This window comes from Sphaerodactylus townsendi, linkage group LG12 (assembly GCF_021028975.2).
Source record: "Sphaerodactylus townsendi isolate TG3544 linkage group LG12, MPM_Stown_v2.3, whole genome shotgun sequence".
Taxonomy (NCBI): domain Eukaryota; kingdom Metazoa; phylum Chordata; class Lepidosauria; order Squamata; family Sphaerodactylidae; genus Sphaerodactylus; species Sphaerodactylus townsendi.
In genome coordinates, this window is record NC_059436.1 from 33,209,442 (window position 1) to 33,226,394 (window position 16,953).

At 43.1% G+C, this 16,953-nt stretch overlaps 1 protein-coding gene across 2 annotated transcripts; it reads right to left on the reverse strand.

The window, feature by feature from the left end:
* Nucleotides 1-706: 706 nt before the first annotated feature.
* Nucleotides 707-15,433, reverse strand: ACTG2 (actin gamma 2, smooth muscle). 2 transcript variants are annotated; one of them, XM_048513325.1, is made up of 9 exons: nucleotides 14,436-15,433; nucleotides 11,157-11,314; nucleotides 8,654-8,782; nucleotides 7,331-7,441; nucleotides 6,185-6,269; nucleotides 4,246-4,407; nucleotides 2,961-3,152; nucleotides 2,214-2,395; nucleotides 707-944 (listed from the first exon to the last, which is right to left on the reverse strand). In XM_048513325.1, the coding sequence occupies exons 2-9, from the start codon at nucleotides 11,280-11,282 to the stop codon at nucleotides 801-803; spliced, it is 1,131 nt and encodes a 376-aa protein (XP_048369282.1). In that variant the 5' UTR covers nucleotides 11,283-11,314; nucleotides 14,436-15,433; the 3' UTR covers nucleotides 707-800. The 2 variants fall into 2 exon arrangements, with proteins under 2 accessions (XP_048369282.1, XP_048369283.1); XM_048513326.1 differs by lacking the exon at nucleotides 14,436-15,433 and adding an exon at nucleotides 14,071-14,349.
* Between the last annotated feature and the right edge of the window lie 1,520 nt (nucleotides 15,434-16,953).

The window sequence follows — 16,953 nt, forward strand, 5'->3', positions numbered from 1 at the left end:
CATCTCAGAAGAAATGAAGAACTGACACGTTTGAGAGATGTAGCTGGAGAAACGACTCCAACCAAAGAGAACTACAGAAAGGTAATGTTCCTGGATCCAGCCAACATTGGTGAACATTTAAGGGAAATGTGTCATCTACACTCTTCCTTGGGGGAGGGGGTCATGCTCCCTTTCACTGATGTCTGGGGAGAACTAGGTCCATGATGGTTTAGATTTGTCTTCCACTTTACTGGTCATAGTAGCACCCAAAACTTACTTTCTGACTTTCTACCTCTGAGGGCTACTGAGGCCAAATTTTAATGGGATGATGGTGAGGCAAGAAGCTTCCCTGAGTGATTTTTGTATGCGCTTAAGAGACTCATTTGAATTGTGCAAAGTTACACAAGCTTACTTAACCTGCTAGCTCAATATCTGCAGGTGTTATAGATCTCGGGAAAACTGCAGAGAGAAGGGGGATCCTTGCTAAACAGCACTTACTAAAGTAAACTTACAGTAGGATCCTATTATTGGGCTTGGGTAATGCTAGATATTTGTGAAGAATGTCGTAAGAAACCATATTTTTGGTTCCTTATAACTGAATGCAAAATAGTGGATTCATATAAAGCTGTTCAAAAGGTTCCTTGTATGGAAGCAGCTTAGGTACAAAACAAAAAGTTTCCTTTCAGGGTGATTTGAGAAGAAGCAAAGGACAAGATATCACAATCGGTGCTGATTTGAAAAAGTTTTAATGCTTATTGAAGGTTAGAAAGAATTGCAAAATAAGGAAAGCTCCGTGCTCTTCAGTCATCGAACTATGGTCTTTAGAAACACTTCCTGTGCACAATTGAAGGGCCGGCTTCATCGTATTCTGGTTTGCTGATCCACATCTGCTGGAAAGTGGAAAGGGAAGCCAAGATGGAGCCACCAATCCAGACGGAATATTTGCGCTCAGGAGGGGCAATGATCTGTCAAAATATTTGCAAAGTGGGGTTAGCACATGAAATAGGATCATACCCTTTGTCTTGGATTCATTGAGAAATCAAGTGAAAATCTGGAGCCGTCATCTAATTTGAAACTGAAAATTCTGCACAGTTGCCGTGTGAAATGGCACCTGTGATGTAATGATCTCTGTTCTCAAAATGTAAGAAGGACATCCAAAATAAAATGAAAAGTCAAGTAAGGATGGTTGGTACCTTGTGAACTAACCCATGTACTTTTGCCTTTAACAGAAAGATAACTTGCAGAATTTGGTAACTTTTATCGCCATGCCTTGAAAAGTTTCACATGCAGATTTCTGTACATTAAGCTACTGTAAAGAAACATGAGTAGGGTGGGCTTCTTTTCTTTTCGGTACTAGCAGGAACAAAAGAAGTATCTGACCAGGTGCTGTGTTCTTTTTTGGACATCTTTGCAAGTGTAGATTGGCTACTACACTGGCCAGTTAATCTGGAACACATACTATTTGTTCATTCAGTTTTTATGTCTAGGCAATGTTGTTGCCAGTCCATTGCTTTTCCAGGGTTTTCTTTCCCCCCACATCAATCTTTTTTTTAATACGTCATATGCAATTGAAGCCCCAGCACGTCCAGTGTTGGCTAGCAAAGCACTATTGAGGATTTCAGAACTGTGATCCCTTGAATTTTATTCTATGACCTTGCTTGAAAAAAGTTTCTGCTTCTCAACTTCTTCCCGAATTAGTTAGTTCCTGTTCATTAAGGGGGGGGGGGTGCTTATAAAATCATCCTTTGCAGCTAAAACTATTGCTGCTTACTCTTTTTGCGATTGCAAAAGAAAGAAAAAGTTAAGGAAGGTCTTAACTGGAAATATGTATCTAGAGATAGAATAGAAGACACATTTTTAAGAAATGGAGGAAATTCAAGGGACAGTGGAAGGGGAAAATGGAACCTTTTGCTGAACCTGATTTTCTTCTGAGTAAATATATAGTAAGAATGGGTATTGCTAGGTTTTTATAGGGAATATATTAAGTTCTGGGGAATATACCAAGTTCTGTGTGGAGCAACCATGTTAAATCTGCTTTCAAATCACTGTGGGAAAGAGTGTCTCAGTATTGTTAGTGAGTTTTAGTTTGTAAAATTTGAGTTGCCAGAATCCAACCAAGACACAGAAATGTTTTCCTGTTGCTGACAATGACAAGAGAAAGTTGTAGATGAGTTGTGAGCAACTGGGCTCTGAGGAAAGAATTGTTAACTCCAAAGAAAATAGGCCACACATACCTTTATCTTCATTGTGCTGGGGGCTAAGGCTGTGATCTCCTTTTGCATTCTGTCTGCAATACCCGGGTACATGGTGGTGCCCCCTGAAAGCACATTGTTGGCATAGAGGTCTTTGCGGATGTCGATGTCACACTTCATAATGGAATTATAGGTTGTTTCATGAATGCCAGCAGATTCCATGCCTGTGGGAAATTATACAGGTTTAGTGAAAGGACCTTCCGAATTCAGATGGAAATTCAGGAAGACTTTCTTAAGGTTTGACCAACATCAGCATTCTTTTCCTCAACTGTACCAATAGTTCACTACTATTGGTAATTTGGCTTTTTCATTTGGGAAGCATCTTTACAGCAGCTTTCTGCTTTCTTCTCTTAGCATGAATGTTAAACTGGCAATGGGAGAAACTGGAAGTGGAGAAACCAAAGCAGCTGCAGCTGCCTATGATTTCTGTCATTTTACTGGAGTCAAATTATTAGTGTAATTTAAAATCTTCCTTGATCATTCATTTTAATCCTAGGATAGTATTATACAGATTAGAATAGGGAAGATCTTATTCTTTGCCTTATCATAATTTGTTCCATCATCCAGATTGAAATATTCAAAACTATGGGCCAAAATGGATAATTTATAGAACTAAGAAGAGGTCTCAAGAGAGGAGAAAAAACACTTTTCCTCATGTAACTTCTGGCTCTTTGACCTCAATTCTGAAAGTAGTAATGACTACCTTTTGTTCAAAGGATTGAGACTCACCAATAAAAGATGGCTGAAAGAGGGTTTCTGGGCAACGGAATCGCTCATTGCCAATGGTGATGACTTGCCCATCAGGGAGCTCATAGCTCTTTTCTAGAGAGGATGAGGAAGCAGCTGTGGCCATTTCATTCTCAAAGTCCAGAGCAACGTAGCACAGTTTCTCCTTGATGTCACGCACAATTTCTCGTTCAGCTGCATAAGACAGAAACAAGTTATACCAGAGATAACTCTACGATGGATAAGGTGATATCCTCTGGTGGGAGATCAGCAGAAAGGGGGGAAAGCCAATTGGCCTAGAACAGTGATGGCGAACCTTTTAGAAACTGAGTGCCGGGGGCAGAGCGAGGGGAAACTGCACCTGGGGCACGCATGCGCCCTGTGCCCCTTCCATGCCCCCGCCCTGCCCTGGAATGCCCCAGAAATGTCCCAAAACACCCCCACCACACCCCCAGAACACCCTCACCACACCCCCGCAGGGGCGCACACCCAGTATGTCACACACCCCTTGCCCCCTTGGCGCTATGCTACTGCCGAGTGCCCAAACTGGGGCGACAGCTCTAAATGCCACCTCTGGCACCCGTGCCATAAGTTCGCCACCACTGAAGTACAAAGTACTTCTTTGCCAACCCTTGATTAGTATGTGGGTTTTCCAAACCCTATTGCCTCATTTCTACACCCCCTTTACCCTTCCAGTTATTTATAAACTTTACAATAGCTTTTAGGATTCTCAGGTAGTAACTGAATAGTGCATCTGATGATAAAGCTCAGAGAAAGAGACAGAGGCCAATGATTGGATTGAGTGGGTGGCATGATGTTTGTTAAAAACATACATACTACTTGACCTCAAATCTAGTCTTCTTGACAGCAATCCTTAAATCAAATCTCAGATATGGAACTGACTTCTCAGCTTTCCTACATCCCCAGTTTGCATTCCTTGACAGAAGACGGAGAACTGTGATTCTGTTAGAATTCCTTCATCATGAATTTTCAGTGTACTCTAGAAACTACAATTCTCATGGTCCCTTGCATGGGAAACATTACAATTTAAACCTTTAAAAATTGATTTACTTTTGTAATGAAGAAATGCCATAAGTTAACAAGATAAAAACTGAAAATAACCTAAATTAAAACACACATATGCAGGGGGCTTGCCAGTGCATGTATTGAAGAGAAAATGTCTTCATTCATACAGCTTATATATTAACTGTATGCATAGTGGAAAATTTAATGCTGGAGCAGAATTCAATAAATCACTGACATCAGTTCCACTGAGCTAATTCCTCACCAGTGGTGACAAAAGAGTAGCCCCTCTCTGTAAGGATCTTCATGAGGTAATCTGTAAGGTCACGGCCAGCCAGGTCAAGACGCATGATTGCATGAGGCAAGGCGTAGCCTTCGTAAATGGGCACATTGTGAGTGACGCCATCACCAGAGTCCAGAACAATACCTAAAGCCAAGAGCGAGGGAAAGATAGGATAATGAATCATGGGCTTCCTGTTTTCTTCTCTCTTTTTTGGAAACATAGTGATCACATAATCATAAAATGTTTATTTGGTTAGAAATAAATGCAAACAAAATGATCTACAGTGAAACTGCCACCTTTTGCATCATAGTCTGAGTATAATAAATGTGGATCTTAATCGTAAGAGCCCGTTTATATGTGCACGCACATCACTTGATCCCTCACGATGAGTACATTTGATGCCCCACTGAAGCAAATTATGCCAGAGGACTAGTTCTAACTAAACAGGGCAGCTGTTGAGGGGAAAAATTATCTGAAGGATTTAATTTGTTGTACATGCATCCAGGCATGAAGCCATGTACATGCATTTTTCACAGGATAGTTCTATGCACCTAGGTGTCTATGAAAGCTGTACCTCATACGCCCACAGGATGTGTTGAAGGATTACTCTGCTCTAGCTCACCCTGTCTGTTCTAGTTTAAAGGCTTGAAGGAAGGCAGCAGCCATATCAGGAGGGAAGCCAGTCTGAATGGCTCCTCTTTTGCCGGAACCACTTGGTAACCGCCTGGGCTGTCTTCAGGGTGTGCCAACAAACCGCCAACAAACCAACGTGCTGCATCAACCGCTTATATTAGTAGAGTTCAAACATAGTGCAGACAGTGAAAAGTGTAAAATTAACAGTAGTTAATATTCTCATTACATTTACATACGATATAGCACATCAATCGCAATTGCAGGTGCAATTGCGATTGATGTGCTATATCGTATAGAATTGTATGAGAATATTGTACTGTTGTTTTTGCACTTTTCACTGTCTGCACTTTAATGTTTGTTGGCACACTGATAATATAAGCGGTTGATGCAGCGCGTTGGTTTTCTGAGTGATTTAAAAACTCTCCCAAAGATAAGGAGAGGATGTTGGGTGGAATTGTGAAGCAATTGGTTATTTATGTTTAGTTATTGTCTTCCTCCTTTAATTAATTGTTCTTAGAGTTTAGAGAAGTGTGGAGAATTAGCTGCTAAGCAAGACAAAAGGTAAGCACACTGTTCCTGTTTGACAGGCTGTTTCCCTGTATCCTATCCAGCTTTTTTAGGAAGTCTTCAGGGGAATTTCCAAACTCTCAACAGCCAAAGCTCGGCTCACTTGTGGCAACTGTGACATGATGTAGCACCTCTCCTTTTTCTTGCCCAGTTAGCAGAATAGAAGCCAATTTACATTAAGGAACATGTGTGCATAACTGGCTTCGATCCCAATTGGACCTCCTGAGGCTGTTCTTTAATGGAAACACTGGGAGAGATCCAATTACAGATTTCACATACAACATGTAATTTGATTTTGGAGATCTATACCCCTTTCTGTTGGATCGGCTGTCCCCAGTGGTCCTGGGAGAAAAGAGTATCCACAAAACCAGTTGAATTCTGCCAAATAAATACAGTGTTTACTAAAATGCAAGCCTAGGTTTTTTTTTTCCTCCAGGTATGCCATAAAAAGGTGTTGCCTTACATTTGCTAACAAATTATAGTTATAGCCAATAATTTGTTTTGAGTATATAACATTGTAAAGTGGACTGCCTTACAATCAAGATCATCTTCCTTCCAGGTAAATACAATGCTGCAGCTCTACAAGTTCTAGAAACAACATAAATTGTCTCCCCAAATAAGGCAGCAGTTTGCATATAAACAGGCAGGGTGCAAAGGTTAATTTTTCACAGTTTTTACTTGTGCTTTTGAGCAGCACAGAGAGCTGAAGCCATGTACTCACCAGTGGTACGGCCAGATGCGTAAAGGGACAGCACCGCTTGGATTGCGACATACATGGCTGGGACATTAAAGGTTTCAAACATAATCTAGGAAGGGAAGAAGAGAGGAATCAAAAGCAGAACCAGGATTAGATGTAGACTTGGGGTTCCTCTAGGAGCATTTAATCTCATGGACCAGTCTTGGTGCCTAGGCATAGTGTGATTTTTAAAATTTCCCTTTGTGACATTTTCCTGACAAACATTGCCACATTATTGCGCTGGGGAGGGTGGGAAATGACAATCCCCACCCCCACCCCAGAGAGTTTAAGCAGGTTTTTTTGGGGGGTGTGCATGATGATTTTCAGTGGGAAAGCTGTTCAAGGGAAAAGATTAAACAGCCCCCTCACTCTCTCTCTCTCACTCTCTCTCTCTCTCACACACACACACATGTCCTTCCCACTTTAACCTGCAACCATTGTAGCTACATTCAGTTAAAAATTGTCAAAAAGGAACCCTGAGACAGATACTGAAACGATACCTTCCTTTTCCACATTAACACAGCACAGTGTTAATGGAAATCCTCCTGTACCAACATGAAGCTGCACAAAGGCACAACAATGCTCTACACAGGTCCTGACTGTGCATCTTCATGAACTTGCTCAAGAGAACTGCCTGGCAGATAATTCGCCACAGCTCAGATTCTTACATCACAAACAGTACAATCCAGATTAGAGTTACATCCTGGATTTAGAAAGGGATAACTCTGTGTAGGATTACATTGCAAAACCTGCTGTACTTAATAGCTCCCCAGATTCATGACCAGAAGGGGCCACCTCAACCTGACTCTTTATTAGGGCTGCCTTGGCTTATACATGTGCTCAAACCATCTTCTATGCCCAAACCATCATTATGATGAGCAGTCAATGCTCTTGCTATGTTCTTTTCTGAGCTGTGGAGTCATAGACTGCTTCCTGGTATGCCCTGCAGTATTGCAAGTGATCCTGGGCTGCACCACTTGGATGGCTACCTCAATAAAAAGCTGCATAGATTTCTGGTGTGGCTGGCAGGAACTGCCTAGGCGTCCCTTTGTACGGGGTCAACTGCAGAAGTTGGGCAAGAGTTTTCCTTCCCACTCAGCCCTTGGGAGCAGCAGGCCCTGCTGGCTTTACCTGAGTCATCTTTTCTCGGTTTGCCTTGGGATTCAGAGGTGCCTCCGTGAGCAGAGTCGGGTGTTCCTCAGGAGCTACTCGCAGTTCATTGTAGAAAGAGTGGTGCCAGATCTGAACAAAGAAAAAAAATAGCAGCTCACAGCTGATTGTCAAAATGTAGGCTTTCCTGCAAATGCCTTCGTTCTCAAAAATGTGATTATGCGAAACAGTAATTCACACTTTACTACTGGTATTACATAGGTCTATTTTCAGGTCTGTAGCGGCCATGTGCATCTGAAGACAACACTGAGAAGCAACTAACAGACAGGTTCGTGGATATTTTAACTTCAGTGTTACCACACGTGCTTTTGGATCAGGTAAAGAATTTGTCTTTGAAAAGGAACCTTTGAGAAGACACTCTTCTATGACCTGATATTGCCCGAGCCAATGTGCTCCATGATTGGGAAGCTTTTACAAGTGAGTGCATGCCAGGCTGTGTGGTAAAACACCTATTGAGCCCTGGACCACCAATGTGACCCTTAACACAGAATTTGAGCACTCCCAGCTTTGCTGGTATGATTAGATATGCTTGCCCATTGATTCCCAAGGGCAAAGAATGCTGATGACTTTATATTCACTTAGTGAAAATAGAAATAGTTTAAAAGGTTTTTTATTCTGAAAAATGTTAGCAATATTATAGCAGATGAGGAACATGCATATCCTTTCTTCCGATGGTGCACTGGGCAGCGAACAAGGGTTTTAAAAATCTAAACACATTGAAACTAACAACATGTAACCAATTTAGACAAAAGCCAAGGAAGAGCAATTACAAGAGATTTACTAGGAGCAAAGTGGTAATAAAATTAGAAAAAGCTGGTAAATTAACAATTAAAACTTCCAAAACAAGCAGTATCCTCTTTAAACGTCACTATGGTGAGGTTTATTACTTCACCATACTCCACTCCAAACGCTCTCCACAACAAAACAGTCTTCACGGCCTGCCAGAAGGTCTAAGAAGGGCATCATGGGGAAGGAAATTTCAAACCTTATGGGAAGCAGCTGTGGCTCAGTGGCAGAACATCTGTTTTGCATGCAGAAGGTCCTATGTTCAATTCCTGGCACCTCTAGTTAAAGGGTTCAGGTAACAGATAGTGTGAAAGACATCTAGCTGAGTCTGAGACCCTGGAGAGTTGCTGCCAGTTAGACAATACTGACCTTGATAGACCAATTGGTTAACTCATTATAAGGCAGCTTTATATGCTTATATATATATATACACACACACACATATATGTATCTTCCGTAAAAATGGGAACTGAAAATGAGCAGAATTCCTCACCATACCTTTTCCATGTCATCCCAGTTAGTAATGATGCCATGTTCAATGGGGTATTTGAGAGTAAGGATTCCTCTCTTGCTTTGAGCCTCGTCCCCTACATAGCTGTCTTTCTGGCCCATCCCCACCATCACACCCTAAGGAATGAAAAAGAAGAAGTAATAAACTCCCTGGCAGAAGGGATTCAAAGGGTTCAAAAGCATTCACCACGAGACTCTTATACACAGCACAACCATTTGTATACATTGCTTTCCACTCATCAGTACCACATCACAGCCTGTTCTACTGAAATAAGCACCCTTCCTCATGAAGAATTGTGATAATCAGGTAGATGTGGCCTGATCTCCAGACTGCGCATCACACACTGAAGACGGAGCATCAATATATTCAATAAATGTATTTATGTATATTTTATAATTGTCCAGTTACTGTCATATGCATTACACACAATTTGGCTTGTTTTCCTGATCTCCAGACTACAGAGATCAGTTCACCTGGAAAAAAAACACAGGAGGGTTGATTTATGGCAGCGATGGTGAACCTTTTCGAGACCGAGTGCCCAAATTGCAACCGAAAACCCACTTATTTATCGCCAAGTGCCAACGCGGCAATTTAACCTGAAAACCTGAATACTGAGGTTTTAGTTTAGAAAAAACGGTTGGCTCCGAGGCGTGTGTTACTCAGAAGTAAGCTTGGTGGTAGTCGGTGGCTTTGTTTTGAAGCAACCGTGCAACTCTTCCAACGGGTGAGTCACGACCCTAGGAGGGTTTACTCAGAAGCAAGCCCCATTGCCAGCAACTGAGCTTACTCTCAGGTAAAGGATCATGCTTTAGTTCTTTGCATGAAAATCAGTGGGGTTTAACAGCACTTAACAGGGTTACCTACACTGCTTCCCCAAAACTAGGTCTTAGGTTTAATGCTAATAATCGAGCCCAGCGGCCCAGGCCAGCCTAGAGGGCTCTGAGTGCCACCTCTGGCACCTGTGCCATAGGTTCGCCATCACTGATTTATGGCATCACACTGAGCTGATTTGCTCTCCCCAGACTCCGTCCTCCACAAGCACTACTCTGAAATCTCCAGGGATTTCTCAACCCTGAGGTGGCAGCACACTAACTAAACGTGTGAGCAAAAAGTTCCCAGTCACACCGCAGCCACAGACCCCAAAGGAATGTTAGAGAAGCCGTTCTGCCTCTTGCTCTGAGACTCCTCAGAGAGTGCAATATATGGCTATTAATGCTGGCTGTGCTTCCAAGGTACTGTTGAGAGGAGGAACAAGTAAAAAAAAAGTGAAGCACTTTGACATTTGAATAGTGCATAAATATTGTATTGTGATCCAAGGCAGACGCTGTAATCCACTGGCCCACACTGCTCAGCAGCAAGAGCAGACTGAAGATTCCTCACCTTTCAGGCCACTACACATTGGTTTTATTGCATTGCTGCTAACTCCCAACCAGGGAGCTGATGTTTGCCCTATTTGGGAAACTTACATGCAGTCTATCTATACACACACAGCCTCCAGTGGGCAAGCAGCAAGTCCCTGGGGCTGTTTCACATCAGGAAATCTGTGCACTGGGAACAGGAGAGGCTTGAGTTCCTTTTTCCTGCATGTTGTGGTCCCAGTCCAAATTGCCAAATCCTGGAAATCAGGGTGCATGCTGGGACCTCCCAGTGTGCATCTACTTGACAGGACTTGATTTGGGATGACAAATAACAAGGTGCAGCTCAGTCTTTTGAACTACTCTTCTCTGCAGAAGAAAGTTAGAGGCTTCATTCTAGCTTTCCTCTGCAGCCAACTTTGTACTGTTAACATGTAACTCAGGGACCATCAGAAGCAACCCTTCATTTCCCATAGTCCAGCTGAGTTGAAGTCCTACTGCCACATGCTAGTATTTCAGCCAAAAATGGACTGCTCCACCTCCTTACTGGGAAGGCTCCTGACAAGCTGCTGCCTTGGTGGGTTACTGATGACCAAGAGAAAGCTGAGCCAAGTATCCCTTGCACTGCAGGCAGTGATGAGGGCAGCAGGTCGAGCCTTACAGATGAGTCTACACCATGGTCATGGCCCAGGTGTGAGACAAGCAACTACTGTGGCACCACCAGCTCTGCAAGGGCCACAATTCAGCCTGCACTGGAACTATTTTTGCATTCCAATTCACCCCTGATCCCAGCTAGTAAAATTACACAGGCAGCTCAGAGAATACAGGAACAGGTGACCAGGTTGTCCAACATTCACCATGTTATCGTCTACATTCTCTGTGGTGACTTTATTGGCCAGGAAAATTAAGGGCCACAGCTATAGACAATCCTGACCAAGGCATTTGTTATGGCCCCATTCTTCCCCTACTGAAGCCCTTACTATCTTCCCCTGCTCGAGCCCTTAATATCAAACAGCAGTTGCTTTTAATCCTATGCAGAGTTACTTCAGTGTAAGCCCACAAAGGTCTTTGACATGAATATCTGTAGCTAGCCTTTCACACCAGGCATCATGATTAGAAATAACCAAGCACAAACCTGGTGACGAGGGCGACCCACAATGGATGGGAAAACTGCACGTGGAGCATCGTCACCAGCAAAGCCGGCCTTGCACAGCCCAGAACCATTGTCACAAACAAGGGCAGTTGTCTCCTCTTCACACATGGCTGGAATAAGAGGTGGTGGGCACAGGGGACCTGAGGGAGACAAAACCAAAACAGATTTTATAATGCAACAACACACAGCGGTCGATTGCAGGCACAGGAATAAAAGGCCAGTTCCAACAAGAAGTTTAGTGTATAGCAAGGACCAAATCTAAAGTGGATTTGATTATTGTCTAACAACATTGATTAGAAGGAACCATTGGGTTCAGCTCATCTCAACAGGTTGTCCCAGAAGGCATCACTGCACTAGACACACAATGGTTTAGCGGTTGTTCATTCTCCACAGAGAGCCCTAGGAAGCAGAATACTATACATTTATGGATCACTAACAAACTAATCAGCACACAACAAGCTGCCGTTCCTAAGATTCATTGAGGGAAACCATGACAGTCAAACTGGTATAAAACAGTAACCCCTTTGCACTGTGGTTTTGTCCACATTCTTGACCTTTCAGCATCTTTGCAACTGTTGACTCCTTTTCTGCTGGCAAACCAAAAGTTTTGAAAGATACAATAGTTGTATGTGCACAAGATGTATAGATGCCTTGTGTCTATCCAAATACGAGGCCCTCAGCAAAGACAACCAAGCTGACTAGGGAGCCACTGCATCTACCTTCTATTGCATTTTTATTTTCCCCCAAAGAGTTCAGGGCAGTGTACATAATTTTTCTCCATTATGTTTTCACAACAACCCTGTGAGGTAGGTTAGACACACAGAGAGTTACTGGCCCAAATCACCCTGCAAGCTTCATGGCTGAGTGTGGATTGGAACCTGGGACGTCAAAGTTCCTAATCATTATACTATACTGGCTCTCAATTAAAGGAGGTTGACCTCTAGCTGATTTTGTGCCTGGGTAGGTAAATCTGATACTAAAACAAGATTACCCTGATTACTTCTCTTTGTAAAAAAGTTTGAGAAACACTGTAACAGAGCAAGCTAATAATAAGCCTAAAGCACAAAATGTGACTAGGTATGGTCACCAGCTTATATGGCTGTCAAAAAGGACTGGGCAAATTCACAGAGAATGAGAAATCCATCAACAGTTATTAGCCAAAATGGATCCTCCAAGTACAGAGCCAGTCTATCTCTGAATGCCAAATGCTACAAACAAACGATAGGGAATGGTCCTCGCTATACTCATGCCCTGCTTGGGATTCTTGCAGAAACACTTGGCTGGCTATAGATGGGAAATGAATGCTGGACCAAATGGGCCTTGGTCTCTTCCAGCAATGTGAATCTCACATATAAGAATCTCCAGACTTGGGATCAGCAGCACCAACATCACATTTTGTACATTTTATCCCTGGCCACAGTAATATCTGACTTCACCCATTTTCTTGGTATGCCTAAGCACTAGGATTTGTATATTCTGTTTCACTAGATTTCTACCCAAGCTCAGAATGTAGTCCAAACCTTCAATAGTCACACTAAAGTTGGGGAGATCAATGCCAATTTTGCATCAAAGCCATTTTTAATCATCACTTTTACTTGGGAAGAAATATCTTTATTTAACCATCAATCAGATCCAAATCTTGTAAAATTCCCCAAAGAATCCCCAATGAATTCCCCAAGGAAAATAAATTCCAAATAAGCAGCAACACCAAATTTCCACTCACAAACAAGAGGACAAGAATCTAAGTTCTATAGGCTTTAACACAAAGCTTAATTTGTACCAGAGTTCATCGAGGCTCTGCCCTGGCGTCTTTTTCAAGTACCAAAGCTTATCCTTAGAATTATGAAGGGGAAACTGCAAAGAACCCTGCCACTAATTCAGGACTAGACAGACAAAGGTCCAGATCAGAAAATGGCATTTTCTCACAAGTCTGAGGGTTGGAACTTCTTTGTTGGAAAATCAGTCAGTACATTTAACAGACTGCCAAGGATATGGAAGAATCAGAATCCTGAATTCTGATCTATGAGATTAATCACCAATAACTTTTAATCTTTAACTAAATTTGATTTAGGAAAAAAAATATTTTCTGGTAATGAACTACCACCAAAGTAGTGTTATCTGCCCTCTAAAAATGCCCTGGAGCTCCCTTTCAGTTCTTGTGCAACAGATTCAGATCTTTCTACTCATCCCAAAAGCTACAAGCATGAATCAGAGAACGAGTGTAGCATACCACTCCAGTCTGGGTGAGAGTAAACAGAAACATGAGGCACTTCACAAGCTTTTTTTCCAAAAATGGAAATAATCTTCCCAGTCCCTGGCTTCCAAAAAGAGGCCACTCCCCACATTTTTCTTTCAGCACTGGACACAACATATGCAATATCAGGAAAGATGGAAGTGTTCGGTTTTGAGAAGAGCTGTTACTGGCTTCCGAAGGCATCGAACAGAACAAACACGTTAAAGGAATCAGGAACATAGGGAGAGGGGAATAAATGATGCAATCAATAATATGAGGCAAGCTCATTTCAAATTGTTTGATATCTGTAGCCTGATTTTTTAAAACTTTCCCTAACATGTTCAAGCTTCCAAATTCCACTTCCACTCTTCCTTTGAGGTTGAATTAGTTTCCTTTGCAGAACTGTATACTGGACAGAATACTCCTCCAGGTGCTGTCCTTGCAGCAATCAACCCCCACTCCCCACCTCCAGCCCGCAACCCCCCCCCCCCCCACTGAAGCAGACACACAGGCACCCATGTAAATCCCACATCACAAGAGCCCTAGGCTGGAACATCTTCCCCTGCGGCTAGCTCTTACGTGAAATACACACATGCATACACACACCAGAAAAAAATCTTCAGCGGAATTACAGATATTAGAGCATTATATCCCAAATATTACCTCTGGATATCCTCTGGAAAAGCAACTCTTAAAGAAACACACACCAGAAAAAAAATCTTCAGTGGAATTACAGAGATTAGGGCATTATATCCCAAATACCACCTCTCAATATCCTCTGGAAAAGCAACTCTTAAAGAAACACAGAGAGTCAGCTGTCCTTTCCCAATCCATTTCTATAGTCCTGTTCCCAAAAAGACACAATGCAGATAACAATCTGAAGGTGCAGTCCACTTGGGCGATTTAACAGCACTGTGTTTTGAAATCCTGTTATAGCTGCCGTGCTGTCATGTGTTCCCTGAATGAGACACTTCCCTTTTGACCCTTCAGAGTGCTCGTGCTAGCAAAATCTTTCTGTTGTTACTCACCAAGTCTACTAGAGAGTTCCTTCCCTCTGGGACTCTGTCCTGACGATGCTTTTGGTATAAATATCAGTGAGACTATAAAACTCCAGAGGCGGATCTTCTGTAAGCCAAGACCCTAAAAAGGATAACGGATAGTATGTTAGCCATATAAGGTGTTTTATTTCATTACATTGATCGGGCTGTTGGTAGAACAGGGCCTGGTGAATTATTATTGTAAGAAAAATGTATGCAGGAAAAAAGTTGGAAGGCAACGCCTTGGTTGCTAATCTGCTCCTTTTATGCTATACTTCAATAAACACACAGGGGGAAAGTCCTTATAAGCTAGGTTGGAAGAGGAAGTACAGCACCTCCAGTCACTTAGGTGAGAAAGTTACCAAGAATGGCCAGAGTCAGCTGAGATGTTCTAGTACTCCCCACACAGAAAATCCACACGGCATCCCCCTTCCTGTTAGACAATATGGGACGCAAGACACTAAGAATTTCTCTTGCTCTCGCCCTCCTGCAGTGGTACACCTCTCTTTCATTTCAATTAATGTGAAAGAGAAGGTCCTGGTAGATTGACCCGTGGGTCACGTTATTCTCTCTCTTTTTCTGTTTTGCAGAAATTACACTCAAACTGTATACCTCACCTTTGTAAAATGTTGCAGTGTTATTGGGTTTGACAACACCCGGAATATGAGCAACTGCTCCACAAGAGGCCCAAATCTTCCATTCAACTAATCCTACCCAGTCATAGCATCCCAAATTATAAAAAGAGTGAGAGGAATAGTGTTATCATTAATGAAACGATTCAGTTAGTGTTTTTCCAATGGAATCAAAATTTGCAAGCTTGTGTGCGTTGATTTTTGTAAAATATCAAGGCAGCCTTGAGGTGTGTGGTGGGGCAGGGGCAGGTGTATTTCATTCATGCAGTTTCTAAGTGCCTCCATAGGGAGAATACAGCTCTTCATTTTTGTCCCCTGCCCACAGAGTTTAAAGTAATTTGGGGGCACAGCTTTAATCTGGAGAAATAACACATTATTTAAAAGATAAAATCCCCTCCTGCATACACTGCTTCTCTGTAACATGTGGACCCATTGGCACGAAAAGAAAAAAAACACCCTCTAGTTTGGATGCCAAAGCAGAGCAAAAACTGTGTGTGGAAGCAAGCATAGACTGGCATGACACGTGGATGATATCTCACCTGCTCTTACAAGACCTCAATGGTGGTGTTGCCATTGCTCCAGCAGGACACCCCAGTTGCTGCTCTTGATCACACCTGTGCATCAGCTCAGCATTTATTTGCTTTGAGTGCTGGCCTCATAGGGTCATATTGTCCCTACTTAACACTGCACTCTATAGCCAGAGATCTGCCCAATGCTTGGCCAGTGGAAGAGACGTGACCAGATCCACTTTGTGTGACTTCACTGGGGCAGTATTTGAACTTGTTGTCTTTGCTTGTTGAGATTTTCCAATATGACAGCCCTTCTAGGAGCACAGTCCAGGGTAACAGCCGTACCTGGGATTTGTTTCATGCTTGGCAAATTTCTGCCATCTCTTTGGTCTTAAAATCCAGATTGAAATCGCTATGCCCCCTCCCCCTTAGGTGACGGGCATATTTGGGCCCACCTGTGGAGACTTATGACCCCATTGGGTTCCAGACCATTCTGTGGGAGTCACCACCTGCCGGTGGCTCTCTTGAAGAGCTGATAGGGAGCTGGGAAACCAAGCTCCCTGAAGCGATCAAGATAGTTGCACTGAGAGAGTTGTAACTGAGAGAGCAGTTGTGGAACAGCTACAGATTTTCCTGGATGACGCAAAGGTGTTGGATCCCTACCAGTCCAGTTTTCGTGCTGGTCATAGGATGGAGTCCGTGCTACTCACCATTGTGGATGAGCTCCAGCTTCAATTGGATCGAGGTGGGACTGTGCTGCTGGTATTATTAGATCTTACCACAGCATTTGACATAGTAGATCATGAACTTCTGGTCCACTGCCCTGCCGAGGGACAGCCTTGTGATGGATGACCTCTTTCCTCCAAGGCCAGAAACTGCAGGTGATATTGGGGGGGGGGGATGTATCCAAGCATCACCCCATCAGGTGTGGGGTGGTACAGGGAGCCATCTTTTCTCTGATGTTATTTAACATCTTCATGTGACTCCTGGCCCAGTTGGTACGGAGCTACGGTTTACAGTGCCATCAGTATGCTGATGACCCAACTCATCCTCACAATGGAGGGTCAGCCAGACTCCGCCCCGGTGCTCTCCAGCATTGTTTAGAAGCTGTGGATGGCTGGTTGAAAACAAGCAGCCTGAAACTTAATCCAGCCAAGACGGAGATCCTGTGTCTGGGTCAGGGGGAAAGGTCAGGGAACTTCCAACTGCCAGCCTTTGATGGTGAGGCTCTACATCTGGCCTCATCAGTGAAGAGTCTTGACATGACCTTGGACTCTACCCTTTCGTTGGAGGACCAGGTCACGAGAACAGCCAATTTCCCCACCTTTGCCAGGTCAGGCAGTTGCCCCCCCCTCCCAATCTGATCTC